This window comes from Cibotium barometz, chromosome 2, assembly GCF_041138505.1.
Source record: "Cibotium barometz isolate CiBa-2024 chromosome 2, ASM4113850v1, whole genome shotgun sequence".
Classification (NCBI taxonomy): Eukaryota; Viridiplantae; Streptophyta; class Polypodiopsida; order Cyatheales; family Cibotiaceae; genus Cibotium; species Cibotium barometz.
Window position 1 is genome coordinate 47349494 of NC_141047.1, and position 17818 is coordinate 47367311.

Here is a 17818-nt window from a genome sequence, read left to right on the forward strand (position 1 = left end):
CTTCCAATAGCCTGCACAACCACCAAAAAAAGGATGACTGGAGACTCGAGAGCACGTCCTGGACGTGAGAAAAAAACATGACATGTGGAGGGCAAGGCAAGCTGCGTGAGAAATAGTAGAGAAGATCTCTCCTTCTCTTGCTCTCCTTTGCTTGCCACATGGTAGGTTACAAGTAATATATTTATAGATGTAAGGCCCAGTAAAAATAATTTCCCAAACCCTGCCTCACCCTTATGAACATTCTTTGGCCTCGTTTAGAAAATCATGCGTGAAAAAGAGAAGGAATTAGTGTATTTTACACCTCTTGAAATTTGGAAACAATTATCTTCAAATTCTGTGCGCACTGCGCAAGATGTTTAAAATACCATCAAATTATTTATAATGAATATAAGAAACACCTCACCACACTCCGCGAATTATATAACTATTACAACTAGGTGGTGGAGCCCATGGGCTCAGTGCAGATGGAGTTGAGCATCATGTGAACCAGCATGATCTCCACGAAGTAGTGATGGGGTTTGTCGAACCATGGCCAGCGGCGGATCCCGGGCGGTCGCCCGTAATGGCCCCCATCGCTGCAGCTGAAATCATAGTGGAAGGGGAATGTCGCGTCGAAGACGTCGATTACATGCATTCCTTTGAGGCGCTTGCGGAACCCTTCCAGAAAAATGGCGTTGAAGACCTCCATTTTGTGGGGGTTGGATTTGTTCCAGCGCGCGGGGCCTGCGGGCGCCACTGTGGTTCGCAAAAGGAAGCGGAGGCGCCCCCCCGCAACGGCTGTCAGCGGTCGGAAGAGGTCCGCCCAAAAGTCGGCAGCCCTACTTACGGCGGCCGCGAAGTCGGCGACTGTCTTAAAGTGCAAGCCGTCGTGCAGGCCTGAGTTGAAGACGAAGGTGTCTGGGTGGCCCGCACTGCCGTTAAAGAAGAGACGGAGGCTGTCTCGGTAGGCTGGCTCCAGCAACGAGTCTAGGCCCAGCCAGTCTCCGCTGGTTTTGTGGTGGCCATTGAAAATATACGACACCCGCAACGCTTGGTCTGGCCGTCGTGGGTTCACAAAAAGCGACTGCTCCACCACGCGATTCATTTCCCACGTCGAGATGTTGGCCCAACTGGGTGGCGGATACTCCAGCCCGAAGATCAGAAGATTGCGTAAAAAGTCCAGCATGTTGCTGTCCCCCCACATAAAGAGCCATCGACCGGACAAACACTGCCACGCCTCCTCCGTCGTGAAGATGTGAAACGAGCACCGCCTGTCGGAGTAAACCCACCCGTTGCTCTCCAGTGCCGCCACTTCGCCGTCGCACCACGGCGATTCGCAACCAGCATTCTCTTCCGACAAGCACTGCCACCGTCCGTCGTCCCGATTGGCAGTGCAGCTGGCGTTGAAATTGCCGCGCGTCCACCTCCCGCCACCACCGCCGGCGGTCATCATCTCCGCCCTCGTGCATCGCTTCATTTTCGACGACACTGCCGTCGTCGCCTGGCGTGATTCTGGGACCTCCGCCAAAAACTCCACCGTCGCCGCCACTTCGCCATCCCTCCGCCACTCCAACGTGTTGTGGTCAAGCCCATGCATGTTGCCGAACAGCAGCCTTGCCGTGAAGTTGTACCGTCCAGCCTTCCGACCGTCCACCATGACCGTCACTTCATAACTGCCGTCCTCCAGGTCCGTCATATCGGGCCGGCCCTTCCAGTGATCACCTTCCAGATCCACCTCATAGTAATCACCACCTGCGCACCTCGCCTTTCCGTCCTCCGCGACGGACACAAGCTTGAACCGGAACATTTCATCAGTCGCGATCCGCACAGGCCTGTCGTTCGGAAGACCCACCATCACCGTCCGTCTGGTTGTGACATTATGGCAGAGAGTGCTCCCATTCCTCCTAATCTGCTCCAGAATGCGCTCCGTGTCATGGGTTCTGCCCAAGAGCACCCAATCAGAGGGCTCCACCGCAGCTGCAATCTGCTCCGATGCTCCATCACGACCAATCAGCTTAGAGCAATTGCCAATCTGAAGTCTAGAAAGGTTCAAATAGGGCACTGCACAGAACAGAGACATGCTGCACACCAGCAATGCCGAAAGCCGATAGAAGCCCACTAGCGATCTTATTCGCTTGGAAGGCTTTCCCTGATCCTCCAGAAACGTTGGTTTCTTGATCAATGGTTCCTCAGCAACGCTCACTTTGTACTGAATATTACCGGCACTACCCATGGGTTATTCCTGATCAAATGCAATCAAAAGCAATCTGTAGCGCTTGCATATTAGCTAAGGAGATAATCAAGCAGATCAAATTGTACTTGAAATGACGAAGAACCTACTCTATGAAGACTATGACTAAGGGGCAATCATGAAGCTAAGCTGGATACGAGGGACACTGCGAGCAGGCACCGGCTAGGGAAGCTGCTGCATATTTAGCAGACAGCTCCTCAGAGCACGCAGGTCGTCATGTGATCAACGAGAGAGCTTAGGAAGAACTCCGGTTCACTGCCTTGTCACCTTGGCCCTCAAATCAAGACCGTGGCCACTGAAACCCCAGGCTTTGCTGTGGTAATCAATTATTCACCCCAAAAATCAACGTGGAAAAAGAGCTTGCCTAGCATTGTGTAACGAGAAAGTGAAAAATTTGAACAGCATCTACAAAAGATCATATACAGACAAAACACCAGTTTGCAACTTTGCTGTGATAGTGCTGTTTATTAGTTGTTGTGTAGGTACCGCACAATGAAATAACACATATATATATATATACAACTAATATATATATTCATCATTTGCCGTCACGATCTTCAACTTTGAGCTTTGAACTTTTTGAAGTTTCAAATCTCGAGAAAGGGTACTTCCTTCAGCTTGAAGTTTGATCCATCTTCTCCAAATCGAAATTATATTTTAGAATAACTCAAGATTTATTTTAGTAGGAGAGAAAACGACGGTTTTTTTTTTAGCGAGGGAGAATTTCCCAAGTCCTTCAAGTTAAATCCACAAGGAAATTTTTTTGAGGCAATACATACATAATTTATTTCGACGTTTCACACAATAGGAAACTCGAAAGGAAAAGAAAGGCATATAATCAATCGACTTTATATTATTTATACCATATAGCACAGGCTGTTAACATGTAGTTTTGAAATTCCAATTGGCTTTGGAATGAGATGAGGCACGCCTTCCCTAAACAATGATCCACATGTATCACACGCACTTCTACATGTGTACAAACATACAGACATGGTGAGTTCAAGGCTGCCCTCTTTACACGCTACCCAAGACTAGTGTCGCACCCGTCTCCGACGGTCACGAAGCATTTTACATTTTCAAGGAAGTATTTTCTATGTAGTTAAAGGAAAAAGTAATGTGTAAAATTACCCTTCCTTTCCTTTTAGAAGCTAGGCACATCGAGTTACACACAAACACGCATAAAGATGTATGTATGTATGTTCGTATGTATGTACATGTACGTATGTGTACACATATGGGGGTGTGTTTGTGTGTGGGTGTGTGAGTACATGCATGCGCTCTTATCAAGTGTAGATAAGGGGAAGGAAGTTAAAAAATAATTTAAAACCCACCTACAAAAATAAACTCTCTCTCTCTCTCTCACACACACACACACACACACAATTTTAAATACACTCTCTCTCTCTCTCTCTCTCTCTCTCACACACACACACACACACACACACACACACACACACACACACACAAACATAGAGATATGGTACCATTTTATGCTTTAGAGTTCAAGGCTACCCTCTTTACACGCTACCCAAATTTGTAGCTCCCCAGACCCCCAAGTCTTATGTAGATGCCATCCCAAGCTAAAGGCCATCCAAAAGAAAAAGATGGCTGGCATCTAGCCACTAGAGCCTAGGATAGCCAATTGGACAAGCCAAAATTGAGCAAATTGAGTTGAGATGAGGGGTGGGGATGTGTAATGGGCCTTGGCCTTAACCAATTAACATTGGAAAAAACTAAAGCCTCTATCGCCATGCTCATTTATTGTTCTCACATTATAAGTACAAAAGAAATGCGGATGCCACAACAAGTGAATAGTTCACTACGCTTGCACCATACCATAGGTCCAGTTCTCTCTCTCTCTCTCTCTCTCTCTCTCTCTCTCTCTCTCTCTCTCTCTCTCTAAAAATAAGTCACCAAGGCCTATTGATGGCATGCAAAAAGTAGAGGTCTCACCTGTAAGATGAAAGTTGTCTAGTTAAGGGAAGATGATTTAATTTCCCCGCCCTTGCTAGCTCCCCTCTACCCCTCCCCTAGGCCTTTGACCATCACCATGCTCCTTGTTAAATGTTTGCCATACAAATATTTGTAGCTTCAGCCTAACGTGGTAGTAATGTCCCATCGAGGTTGAGCCCATTTGTTATGAACTCAAATTACTATGGAGCAAAGATTCTCACCACTAGAAATGGTGTTGACTCAGCTTTAAGTGATGTCCTCCGCTTTCATCTAAACCATGCCATAATTTTCCCAATGCCTTATTGAAAACGACTTCTCCATATGCTTTTGTAACATGTATCATTTTACTTTGTAACTATAAAAATCTCTTATGTTAACAAATTATAAAGTTATGCCATAATGCACATAAGAACTTTAAATTCATTAAACATGACCAATGGAGATTATGGTGTTGCCTTGTGTTTCACCTCACTTTAAGAGCTAATACCATTGCCCCTAACTTGTCTTGTACCTCTCCTAAAGTAGCTAAGTGTTATGAGATAATGTGTCCCATAAGCACTCTATGTCAAACCCAAAATTGGCACTTTTGAGGGTTGAGAAAGATTTAGTAGTATAACCTACATCTCTCTAGAACCTTTCATAAGTAGAGAATGATGTGATTTTCATTAGAATCCATTTAGAGTTGACACAATGGTCATCTGTGAGAAAACTTTTAGAGATACTCCTTATATATGTTGTGCACAACATCGCTGAAAAGTCATGGGTCATTGAGATAAGCCAAAATGAATAACCTTCCTTGTATGCATATGTGGCCCTTTTTATTACAAATGTTGTCTTGCATTGGGTCTATCTCCACTTGATTAGAGCCCAAAAATGCATCCATGAAGTTTTAGGACTTCCTTTCCTACAACTCCCTAAGCACATGTTCTGTGAATAATAAGGGGGGATAGTGGTCCTTTATAATACCTTCTTAAGACTATGCCACCTTTGATCTTCCCTTTTTTCTTGAGCATTATCACGAGATAGGGAATACCCATTATGTATATTCTATCTCATAAATGGGGGGAATAGTACACCGAGTGCATGACCTCCTGTATTGGTACAAGCCGCACACTTACACACGATGGGCGACACCGCCGTCTACCTTGATCGCGGTGGCGAGCTGTGCCGTGCTGCGACCCCACCCCCCGCCGGGGAGCAGTGCGGTGACCCCCCCCCCTTACAGTGGCCACGTTGACCTTCTTAAGGCTATGTAACCTTTGATCTTCCATTTTTTCTTGGGCACTATCACAATGGCAAATACCCAATCTATATATGTTCTATCCCATAAATGAATCTGGCATCAACTAGGGTATCGATTATTCTGTCCAATTCCTCCCTCACCATTCGAGAGTACTTGAGATTCATGGGTGAATAGTGATAGGATCTACACCTAAAATGCTTAGCTCCTTCCATGATATGAATTGTATGCTTGACCACTTTGGGCAGCACACCTTTTATATGAGAAAACTTCTACGCTAATCTATCCTTAAAACTATATAAAAGTAGATTAATGATATTGATGAGTTCTTATTCTTTGCTTTGTTCTTTGTTTGGAGGAAAATCCTTTTAGGCTTTGGATCTTCAGTACTAGGCATACTCCTTGTGACTTCGGCCTACCAATGATAGGGGAAACCCATCATAAGATGTTCTAGGTTTCTTGTCATGGTCCTTTTGGCTTTTTCAAAGTGCACAAAAAGTTGTCTTCCACCTCATACATTTTTGAAGTGCTCGAGGAATTGTCTATGATATTATACCGTAGTAACTTGTAAAAAATGCTTAGCCTCTCTTTCTCCTTTATCCAAGGCTTTGTTTCTGACTCATCTCATAGAGCGAGGGAGTTTCTTAATTTGTGTAGAGCTCGATAGATCTCACTTCTTCCTTCATGAGAATATCCTCTCTCTCTCAGACTTCCTTCTCTATGGTGTCTTCACCAGTAGCCATGCAAGGTCTTTACACTTTGCTAGCTTTTCCTTCCCGTGTTTATACTACATGAGCTACATTATCTCATAAGTTCACATGCACTATCTCACCTTTTCCTCTCACAGTGGCTCAAGGTTGTGTTAGATCCCTCTATAATGACTATTGCTATAAATGTTGTAACGGTTTTGTTTAGACTCAAAAAATTTAATTTATGTGCATATTTATGCTCAAATTTGGTATTAGGACTCTTAGTAATGAATTTCCATTAGAAACTTAAAATTGATCGAAAAACTTTGTTTCAAGCTTGATGACGACCTTGAAAACTTCTTGAGCCTTAAAACAAATTAGGATTAAGATAAGAAAAAATAACTAAATGAAGAGTTATCCATGAAAAACAATAGCAAAAGGAGAGAAGCTAGTGTTGTGCATGCTCATACTTCATGTACTCCACTCCTTTTTGGACCACCTCAATTCTACATGGATGAGCCCTCTAATCCCTACATAACTCAGGAAGAAGAGAGAGAGAGAGAGAGAGAGAGAGAGAGAGAGAGAGAGAGAGATAGAATGTGGGGGAGACAAACACTCACCAAATCATCATCCTCCACCAATACATTGATAGACCCAAGGGATTCAACAATGCCCTTGATCTTTAAGGCAAATTCATTGATGGACATGCTTTTCTTTTCCACAGTATGCAACTCTTGCTTTAACTGCTGCAACTTCCTTGCCTTTGTGTTAGTCTAGAACATCTGAACCAAATTCTGCCATGCAACTATTGGAGTGTTTGCATCCTGTATGTGTCATATCATAGTGTCTTGTGACAATTGAAAGCCAATACATGACTTTTCTTGCACCCTCATTCCAATCCTTGAATGCATTTATATCTACAAGAGTGGCATTCGCCTCAGATAACTCGGAAGGCTCCTCATTGTCTCCTTCTACATAATCCCAAAATCCTTTACCCAGTAGGAAATTGGTCATTCTGAACTTCCAACAAGCATGGAAGTTATTCTTATCTAGCTTCTCACTAACAATCTGATTAATTCCATCAGACATGTTTTCTTGCTGCAAATAAATAACCTGCAAACGGACAACTTCTGTATACAACTCGTAATATAGCAATATCTCCTGTAATTGCTGTAGCAGCGATACTTCAACACAACCTATGTTTCACCAAATGTGACCAGAATACATGTACATACACCCAGTATATCAATAATACATGTGCAAACCCTATCTGCACTTCCAAAATGCACTGATGCACTACAATAACTAGATTTTGAGCAGAAACAATTCTCTAACATAACTTTTAAAATGTCAAAAATACCCTGTAGTGACAAAACAGGGCCCGTAACGCGCCTAAAACGTGAATCTGGTCGAAAAAACTTTGTCTAGTAGGAAAATATACCTGCCTTGTAGCTCCGCTCCCACAAAGACAGCTCCTCAATCAGAGATGTGTAGCTCCAAGAGCTACTGAGGGGGTGTTGTACCAAGAAAGGGAAAGAGATGATGGTGCTCTTACCCCGTGTAGTACTGTGCTTCCCTCCTTGCTTGTTCTTGCCTCCTTAGCTCTCACACGAACTAGGCTCTGATACTATAAAGAGTTCATATGGGGGAGAGAGAGCTTCAAACCCTAGCAAGCAAACACACACACACAAGAGAGAGCAAGACACGAGAGAGAGCAAGACACAAGAGAGAAATGGATAGCCGAATTTTCTACTATCTTCTTCTTCTATACTCAACCAACATAACATAAAGATAAGAGTACACACTATATAGTTTAGTACTCAACTACTACAACATACAAGGGTCGGTCCATAATGTGAACCTGAATAAATGAGCTGGCGCTATAACTATGCCAGTCTCTAGTAATCCAAAAGGCTCCCCCTGCCTCTAAGCTGGCCTCTTCCACCTATGTATGATTGTTGCTGTGAATCATTGGACTGTTGTTGTCCAAAATTCTGATTTCCTTGTCGGCCACCACCTTGGCCTCGACCACGGCCTCTACCTGAATTGGAGTAGAATTCCTGTTCCGATGTGTTCTTGGTTTGTGTGAAAAAGAATCCTCACCTAAAGCCTTTTCTTCTATGATCAACATAGATATCAAGTCCCAAAATTTGGGAATATTCTCCCTAACTGCAATGGAGGTCTTGAATGGCTTGTACTCTTTTCTAAGCCCATTCACAGACACTCACCAAATCATCATCCTCCACTGATACATTGATAGACCCAAGGGATTCAACAATGCCCTTGATCTTTAAGGCATATTCATTGATGGACATGCTTTTCTTTTCCACAGTATACAACTCTTGCTTTAACTGCAACTTCCTTGTCTTTGTGTTAGTCTGGAACATCTGAACCAGATTCTACCATGCAATTGCTGGAGTGTTTGCATCCTATATGTGTCCTATCACTAATTGAAAGCCATTACATGAATTTTCTTGTACCCTGATTCCAATCCTTGAATGCCTTTATATCTATAGGAGTGGCATTCTCCTCGGATAACTCTAGAGGCTCCTCATTATCTCCTTCTACATAATCCCAAAATCCTTTACCCATTAGGAAATTGGTCATTCTGAACTTCCAGGCATGGAAGTTATTCTTATCCAGCTTCTCACTAACAATCTAATTAATTCCGTCAGACATGTTTTCCTACAACAATCAAATAGCCTACAAAGAGACAACTTCTGTATGCAACCTGTAATACAGCAATATCTCCTATAACTGCTACATCAGCGGTACTTCAGGACAGCCTATGTTTCACCAAATGTGACCATAATACATGTACATACACCCACTATCAACAACACACGCGCAAACCCTGTATGCACTTCCAAAATGCACTGCTGCACCGCAATAACTAGATTTTGAGCAGAATCAGTTCTCTACTATAACTTTCAGAAAACTGTCGAAAATACCCTGTAATGACGAAACAGGGCCCGTACGCACCCGAAACGCGAATTGACCCGAAAAAACTTTGTCCAATAGAAAAATATCCCTACCCTGTAGCTCCTCTCCCCCGCCGCAAACACAACTCCTCAATCAAAGATGTGTAGCTCCTAGAGCTACTGAGGGGGTGTTGTACCTAAACCAAGAAGGGGAAAGAAATGATGGTGCTCTTACCCGTGTAGTACCGCTTCCTTCCTTGCTTGTTCTTGCCTCTTGCTTGCCTCCTTAGCTCTCACACAAACCAGACTCTGATACCATAAAGAGAATGTGGGGGAGAGGGAGAGGGAGAGCTTGAAACCCTAGCAAGCAAACACACACACACAAGAGAGAGCAAGACACAAGAGAGAGATGTATAGCTGAATTTTCTTCTATCTTCTTCTTCTCTACTCAACCAACATAACATAAAGATAAGAGTACACACTATATGGGTTAGTACTTAACTACTACAATGTAAGGGTCGCGGTCCATAATGTGAACCCGACTAAATGAGCTGGCACTATAACTATGCCAGTCTCTAGTAATCCAAAACGGATGTAACACAGCTTGTCATCCCACTGGCCGCATATCACCCATAATCTCACCAACCATGCCATTGGTGTAGATACAAAAGCTATCACCCAAGCGGGTCATCAATGTCTGACGTAGCACACTAGTTGAGCTTGTCATCTCAACAAGAGAGAGAGAGAGAGAGAGACAGAGAGAGAGAGAGAGAGAGAGAGAGAGAGAGAGAGAGAGAGAGAGATTTTATTAACGTCTTCCAAAAGACCCAACTTGGCCTATGAGACAAATCAGTGTACCTATGTGGGGCATCCTTTGTCATCCCAACAAAATGAAAAAGTACTGAACTAAAAAACTTAATCTACGTGTGCAATAAGTACAATGAGTGGGGGAGGGGATGGAGCTCTACTACTAGGAGAATGCAAAGCTATATGCATGGAGTATACAATCATGATATGCAACCTAGCTAGCTCCATCCTGTACTATACTGGGGGGGGTATAAAATGGTATACATCAATGAAGGGGGTGTCCACAGCTCCCTGAAGAACATGTCTTGGATTGCTTTGAAGCAAGCCAGTCGCTCTACACCCTCTTTGTGATACTGAGCTCTGATCTCTGTCATCTCTCTTTGGTATAGACATGGTGTCTACCACCGTGCCTCCAGTCCGTGTATGACCCCCATGTGGGAAGCATGTCAACCCTCCTAATCCCGACCACTGTAGCATCCCGTTATAAATAACGAGACGATGCCTGGCTCCCAACTCTAGTAAGTGGTCCCCATAATGTCCTCTGTCTGGTCCAGTGTCCTCTGATGCCTGACTAGCCCCTATCTCCTCCTCTAGATCCACAGGGTGGAGGATCTCCATGTCATCATAGTCGTACACCTCACACTGTCTGCTCTGTGTGTGGGCATTGAAGTCACCCGTAAGAAATACTTCCCCTAGTGTGGAATAATGCATAAACTCCTCTGACAGATAAGTGTATGGCGAGGCTCATGTCTCCTCCTCCTGTGGCATGTCCTCTGTAATGACATAGGAGGATCCTAATGGAGGAAAGTAACATAGGGCTATGTATATAACCCTGTCCTATGAGAGCTGTAAGCTGATCCACATGTATCTGGCCTCTGAATCTTGTGCTACCACTCTCAGTCTCCCCTGTAGCTCCCGTATGAATAGAACTGCTACTCCCCCTGACCCTCTCGAGGTACCTTGGCGTGTGGTCCTCCTGTATGCTGGCTCCCACTAGAATCCCTCTACTCGAGGAAGCCCTCTCTCTGGGCTCTGATGTCTCTGTCAGAAGTATGATGTCTCTCCTCCCCATAACATGCTCCAGTCGTCCAGGCTGCACCCATAGTGAACCATTACAGTTCCATACTGCCATGTGTATCTCTGTCAATGGCCTGGTCTGTGTCCCATAGGCCCCAAACTGCTAATCCATGGGCCGGCCACCATCAATGATGACCTGACCATCTTGATAGAAGGCCTTCTTGCCTTCTCTCCTCGTGTGTAAAACTCGTGGCATGCAAGCTCTCCTATGCTCTAGCTGCATCCTTGTGAGATCATCATCCAAGAAAATAGGAGCTCCCTCTAAGCCTCATAGTATGACCCTCTTCGTCTCTCCTGTAAACTATAAGATGAGGGCTCGCTTGCGTGTTGAGTCTTTCCCGGCTCTCCATGCTTTGGAGGGGAGAGGGTCCTCTTCCCTATAGCCTAGCTTTGGTGAAGGGGAGAGGGTCCTCTTCCCTCCTGCAGCCTAGCTTCATGCATAGAAGCTGTCCATCTTTCTCGGGAGTGGAGTTGGGTGTCTCGGCTATACTGTGACTGGAATGTTGAGGCGCGGCGAGCATGCCTCAACTTCTCCTCCTCAATGGTGGTATGAATGATTTGATTCCCTTTGAGTCTCCTCAATGGTGGTGTGAATGATTTGATGTTCTTCCCTTTGAGTCTCCTCCCTCACTTCTTTATACGGATGTTCTTCTTCACCACCTCAACCCATCCTGACTCCTTGGCTTTGAGTTTTCCCTCCATGTCCTTCGTGATCTCCTTGGAGATCTCTTCTTTGATGGCCATGAGAGTGTTGTCATTGATCTCCCCTTCTTCCTTCTTGGTGTTCTTGAAGGCTACCAGTTCCACTTTCAATGCACTCACCTCCTCCTCCTTGAGTGCTGTCTTCTCTTGTTCAAGGTCCATGACCCGTGCTTCGAGGGGGCCATAATGAGCCGGTGTAGTTTGTTCTCCACCTCATTGAAGTTGGAATCGGATGTCTTCTTGTTCTCCTTGATTAGTGCCTTCATTGTCGTCTCGAGGGCCTCGAGTTTCTCTTGGAGACTCGGGGCCATTCCTCGAGATTACTCTGCAGTCCTTCCCACAAGCAGGGAGGAGAGAGAGAGAGAGAGAGAGAGAGAGAGAGAGAGAGAGAGAGAGAGAGAGAGAGAGAGAGAGAGAGTTATGTTGCTACCTTGGGGGCCTGAGGAAGGGTGGGTGGGAAAAGGGAGGCACAAGGGCTACCGGACAGGCAGATGGGCCAGTATAGCGCCAGTAGGGCAGCGAGGCAGAGGGGCTAGTGGGCGGGGAGGCACAAGGGCTATCAGTGCTAGTGGGCGGGGAGGCACAAAGAGAGAGAGAGAGAGAGAGAGAGAGAGAGAGAGAGAGAGAGAGAGGGGGGATCGTTATAGACTAAAAATCTAGAGTTTATTAATGGAAAATGCAGTGCTTCTCTAATCAAGGTGTTATCAATGCTACCTGCTTTTTTGTGTTGTTCCTAAAGAGTGATGGCACCTATGTGCAAAACTTTTTGGTATGTGGGAATGTACTCCAACATGAGTGAAACATCTAGTGACCAAGGTGGTAGTTTACAGAACTCTTCTAGTCCTAACTGATCAACATATGGAGCTTCATTTAGATATCTAAGGAGTGAATTAACATTCAAGGCTATGGAATTAAAATGTGGAATTCAACTATATAAATTATACCATCCGTCACCATGTGTGGGGTTCGGGTAAGTTTCTCTCAAACTTGATGAAGAAGTTTGTAGTACCAAGAGAAGAGAGTTCCATGAAAGTTTCTTCACAGCCAACGAGATCGCTTTGTTGTGAGAGACGCATTTAAAGTGGTGCTAGAGTGGGTGACCATCCTACTACTGATACCTATGGTTCGACATGAGGTAGCATAAGCTTAGATGTATGAAAAAGATATACTCAAGAATGTACTTGTAAAATTCCTCCCCCCCAGCTTTTGAGGTGTACAGGTGTAAGAACCTCCCCTTCTCATATTGTAATTATTCCCCCCTCTGAAATAAAAGAAAGATTCTGTTTTATCCTGTTTTCACCTAGAGAGAGAAAATGTCTAGAGAGAGGTAGTCTAAAATTGAGATATTTTTAGATATAAAAATCCTCCTAGTGTCTAAAATGGTTTCCCCTGAAACAGAAATTCAAAAAAAACTTTTCAATGTGCAATTGGAATTAATTAGAAATGGGTATAAAGGACCTTAGCCTAAGGGTCTAGATTTTCAGAAATTTTTGGATTATGGTCCAATTAAGGTTCCTATGGGCGAATAGGATCAATCCAAGTGTGGGGAAGAGATAAATCCAATTTATAAAAGAAAAATACCCAAAAATGAGTAAATGCCCACATAAGATGAAGAGTTGACTGAGTACAAGGTTTATTAGTAAAAAACTATGAGTATTACTATAAAAAGGAGATATTTTAAGTATAATGATTCATTTTTGACACATGTGTAAGGAAAAGGGGGCTCTTCAAGGAGGTGCCTATTTCACATGTGTGGTGGAGTTTTAAACTCAAAAATATTGTGATATTTTTATCTCTACTCTCTCTTGGATCAAACTAAATCAAAAGGGAACCAAACTAGGTCCAAATCTTGTCCAAATTCAACCAAACTGAACCTGGAAAATTCTAGAAATTAGTTGGACTTGGTTAGAGGCCTCCCTCACCTATAAATAGATCCTTAGCCCTTTGTAAAAAATATGAGAACTATACTATGCCAGTATTATGTTGAAATAATGATATTTTCTATTATCCTCTAAAAACCTCTACAAAATTGAAGAGATTGGAGCTTCTCTCTCTCTTCAATCTTCCTTGGTGACTCCTACAACATACCAAACCAATTGATTGGTTGGGGGCCTCTACTGCGATCAAAGAATCAAGTAAATTAGAAGGTAAAGTGTGGATTATTGTCTTTTTCTTATTAAAACTCCAAATGCTTCTCTTCTCAACCCCTCACAAGCTTGAGAAGATTTAATTTGAATGGCTTTTGATTACTATTGAAGTTATTTTATGAATTGTAATAAAGAAACACATAAATTTCCATTTATGCTTAATTTTAATGGTTTTTAAACATTTCTCTCTCTCCCCCTCCCAAAGAAAGGTCATTCCTATGACCTATTCTCAATCCAAATGAAGCTTCTCATGAAGCATTTCACTAATCCAAAAGTAATTTCTATGCTTGTCTAATTGGAGGCCAAAATAATGGCTTTTTAATGCTTTTATGATATTTATTTCATAGAAAAATTATGAATCAATCCATAACTGGATAATGATCCAATTAGTGGTCATTCTAATCATATCAATAATATTAAACTTCATTCTTTCAATTAAATTGAGAATTATCAGTAATAGCAGCAAGCGGAGCTATGGTAAAATTTTTGTAAAATAAACACATAAAACATTTTCATTCATAATATGAAAAGAGGACTTTCTACCATATTCTAGGAATTATCATCCTAGATTAATTAAATGATTCTCATTGAAATCATGGAGAAATTGATTTTTATGTTTATGCTTAATTAATAAATTAGAAAAAAGAGGAATTCTAGTAATTTATTTTTATGTTAAAAGAGTAATCCCGATGATAATGGAAATCCATGTATTCCAAAGAGTGAAGAGAAAAAATTAGAATACTAATATAATGTATATTTTATGTAAAAATTAAAGAAAGATTTTAGTTAAATTTATCTTTTTGCATAGATAAATTTATATGATGAAAGAGGAATTCCCACCATATTGGAATTCAAATAATTAAATAAGGAAAGTGTAATTCCTAGTGTAAAGGAATTAATAAAGATTTTTATTTAATTTTCAAGAGAAAATTTGGTTAAATTTATCTTTTTGCATAGATAAGTTTAAATGATAAAAGAGGAATTCCCACTACATTTGGAATTCCATCAATTGGATGGGAAAAGATAAATTCCTATCACATTGGATTTATTGGATAATTCATTTAAATTTAAAGATGAATTTTTATATAATTTTATTTATATATGAGAAATAATTAAATGTTAAAAGAGGAATTCCTATTACATTTGGAATTCCATCATTTGGATGGGAAAAGAGAAATTCCTAGTATATTGGAATAGTAGCATGCCTTTAGTAGTGGACCTTAGTAGATTATTTCTCTAAGGTTTAGTAGCTCCTTTTTGGATGGTTCTATTTTCAGCTTTTTATATGCCTTAGTGGAGAATCTCTACATCTTGCACTCTACTCTAGGCTTTGGGTGCTCGCTTCTAGGCAAGTGATAAGCATCTTGATTAGGATTAGATCCTAATCTCCTCCATAATCCTTTTGTACTTCAGCCTATTTAAAGGCTCCTCATCTAATGAAGAAATCACTAAGCTTTTGCCCTATTCACATTGTCATTATGCTCATATGATTTGTCTTTAGCTAATCTTGCCATGTTTAAGCATAGTCTTGCTTTCTAATTCTTAATCCTTGCTCTAATCAGGTGCTCAATCCATCCTTGAGCTCCCATGTTTTCTAACATGGTATCAGAGCCAAGTTAGTCACCCTCAAGCTATGTGTAGTCCCTAATCTCATTTGCTAATCATCCCTCATTAATTAAGTCACTTTTACCTCTTTTCACCATAGCTCATCTGCACCCACAGCTGAACTTTGGCTTGCTGTGCACAAACCACTTCACCAATGATCAAGCCCTCTTAGGGGCTTCAAGCTATCTCCTAGGCGACCCTCCACGTGAAGGCACGAAGCAAAATGCAGCCCGCAGCAGGCGGAATCGTCATCGCCATCATGAAGAGAAAAATTTGATTTTTTGCAAAAATTGAGTCAACCACTACAAATTGATCTAATTCCCTTCAGCCTTGAGGGGTTTTCGGGCATGGCGAACGCGTCTGTAGCATCAGAATTGGCTGAAAATGACTGCTTATAGCTCCTCCAACACTGTGGCAACTACAGAAGGTACCTTGGTCAAAACAGAGATTAAGTAATGATTTTTTTACTTAATCAAGTGTTTAGGGTGATGATTATCATGTGGATACATTGCTATTGAAGCATGTTGAAGCTTTTTTGAAAATATTTAGTGAAAGGCATCCATTCTTTCACTCCAAGGTGGCCCAGTTTTTTGGTTTTCCAAAATAGTGAACTCAATCACTAATGAGTGATTAGTGGATATTAATCACTATTTTTTGTAAGCTCAACATGCCCTCTTCATGTGAGTCCAACAATGCAAAGTATGTCAAATATATTAAAGCCGTGAAGAAAGCCAAAGTCAAATCCATCAACAAAGTTCATGCCAAAAATAAACCCACTTCTCGGATTCCATCATCCTATCTTGAAGTATTACATTTATATGGGGAAGGCAACTTTGATTTCCCATGCATGTAATTTGTTTGAGTGAGTCATTTTTCAGTATGTCAGAACACAAGGATAAAGGGCTTACTAAGTTTGATGGCACTAATTTCTTTACTTGGTCAGTCAAGGCAAAATTCCTTCTCATAAAGAAGGGACTTTGGAATGTTGTCAATGGTAAGAACAAATGTCCAAATGGCAAAGACAAAGAAGATGAGAAAGCAGAATGGATAACTAAAGACAAAAAGGCACTTGCCCTTCTAGTGCTGAGTATGGATGATAATTTTATTCATCATATTAGTGCATGCAACACCTCCAAAATAGCATGGGATACATTGGAGGAGTTATTTGGAGCCAAAGGGAAAGGCACCTTAATGAACCTCATGATAGAATTTTTTGGGATAATGATGCAAGCTAATGAAAGTTTCTCAACTCACCTCAATAAGGCTAAAAGCCTTCTCTCTCAGCTTGCCGGTGAAGGAGAAGTTCTAAAAGATGAAATAGTCATTGCTGTTTTGCTTAAAAGTTTACCTTCCACTTACAGCACTTTGATCACCACTTTAAAGAATGTACCAGATCTAACCTTAAAAAAGGTAGAATCTTCTATCCTGGAAGAAGAAAGAAAAATGGGCAAAGAAGGTCACTTCCAAGTTGACAATGCAATGGTAGTAAGCAAATCAAAAGTATCTTGCTCCCATTGTGGAAAGTCAGGACACAAAGTTGACACATGCAGGTTGAAGATGATATGCAGTTTTTGTGGTCTTAAAGGTCATTCAGAGAATTTTTGCTTTAAAAAGAAGGATAAAGCACACTTGGTTGAGGAAAAAGAAGTTTTGGCAAAGGAAGAAGCAGCAAATTTTGCTTCTATTGACTCCGATTGGGCTTTTTGAAGTCTTTTTGATGTATGTTACCTCTGAGCACCACATGATGTAGCTCATGTAACTTTCTTAGTAGTAGTAGTGGGACTTTTGGATAGTTACCTCTGAGCACCACATGATGTAGCTCATGTAACTTTTTTAGTAGTAGTAGTGGGACTTTTGTAGGTTACCTCTGAGCACCACATGATGTAGCTCATGTAACGTTTTAGACATTTGCCTCCTGGGAGGGCAAATCTTCTTGGATAGTCCCATAGTTAGTGTTTGGAACATGGGAGGGTATTTTGGTATTCCTTCACACTTCTTGGCCATGTTGAGGTCTAGGGAGGGTATTGGAATTTATGGCCCCTCTACATGGCTTTAGTAGTGGACCTTAGTAGATTATTTCTCTAAGGTTTAGTAGCATGGCTTTAGTAGTGGACCTTAGTAGATTATTTCTCTAAGGTTTAGTAGCTCCTTTTTGGATGGTTCTATTTTCAGCTTTTTATATGCCTTAGTGGAGAATCTCTACATCTTGCACTCTACTCTAGGCTTTGGGTGCTCGCTTCTAGGCAAGTGATAAGCATCTTGATTAGGATTAGATCCTAATCTCCTCCATAATCCTTTTGTACTTCAGCCTATTTAAAGGCTCCTCATCTAATGAAGAAATCACTAAGCTTTTGCCCTATTCACATTGTCATTATGCTCATATGATTTGTCTTTAGCTAATCTTGCCATGCTTAAGCATAGTCTTGCTTCCTAGTTCTTAATCC

The 17818-nt window shown here is 41.9% G+C and overlaps 1 protein-coding gene across 1 annotated transcript; it reads right to left on the minus strand.

Annotated features, from left to right (window-relative positions):
• Positions 1-355: 355 nt before the first annotated feature.
• LOC147641162 (uncharacterized) lies at positions 356-2537 on the minus strand. The gene has a single exon (XM_086818807.1). The coding sequence runs from the start codon at positions 2210-2212 to the stop codon at positions 434-436; it is 1779 nt and encodes a 592-aa protein (XP_086674933.1). The 5' UTR covers positions 2213-2537; the 3' UTR covers positions 356-433.
• Between the last annotated feature and the right edge of the window lie 15281 nt (positions 2538-17818).

What these genes read in the sequence shown, in the direction of transcription:
- LOC147641162 (XM_086818807.1), bottom strand. Translation starts at nt 2,212, where the DNA reads ATGGGTAGTGCCGGTAATATTCAGTACAAAGTGAGCGTTGCTGAGGAA.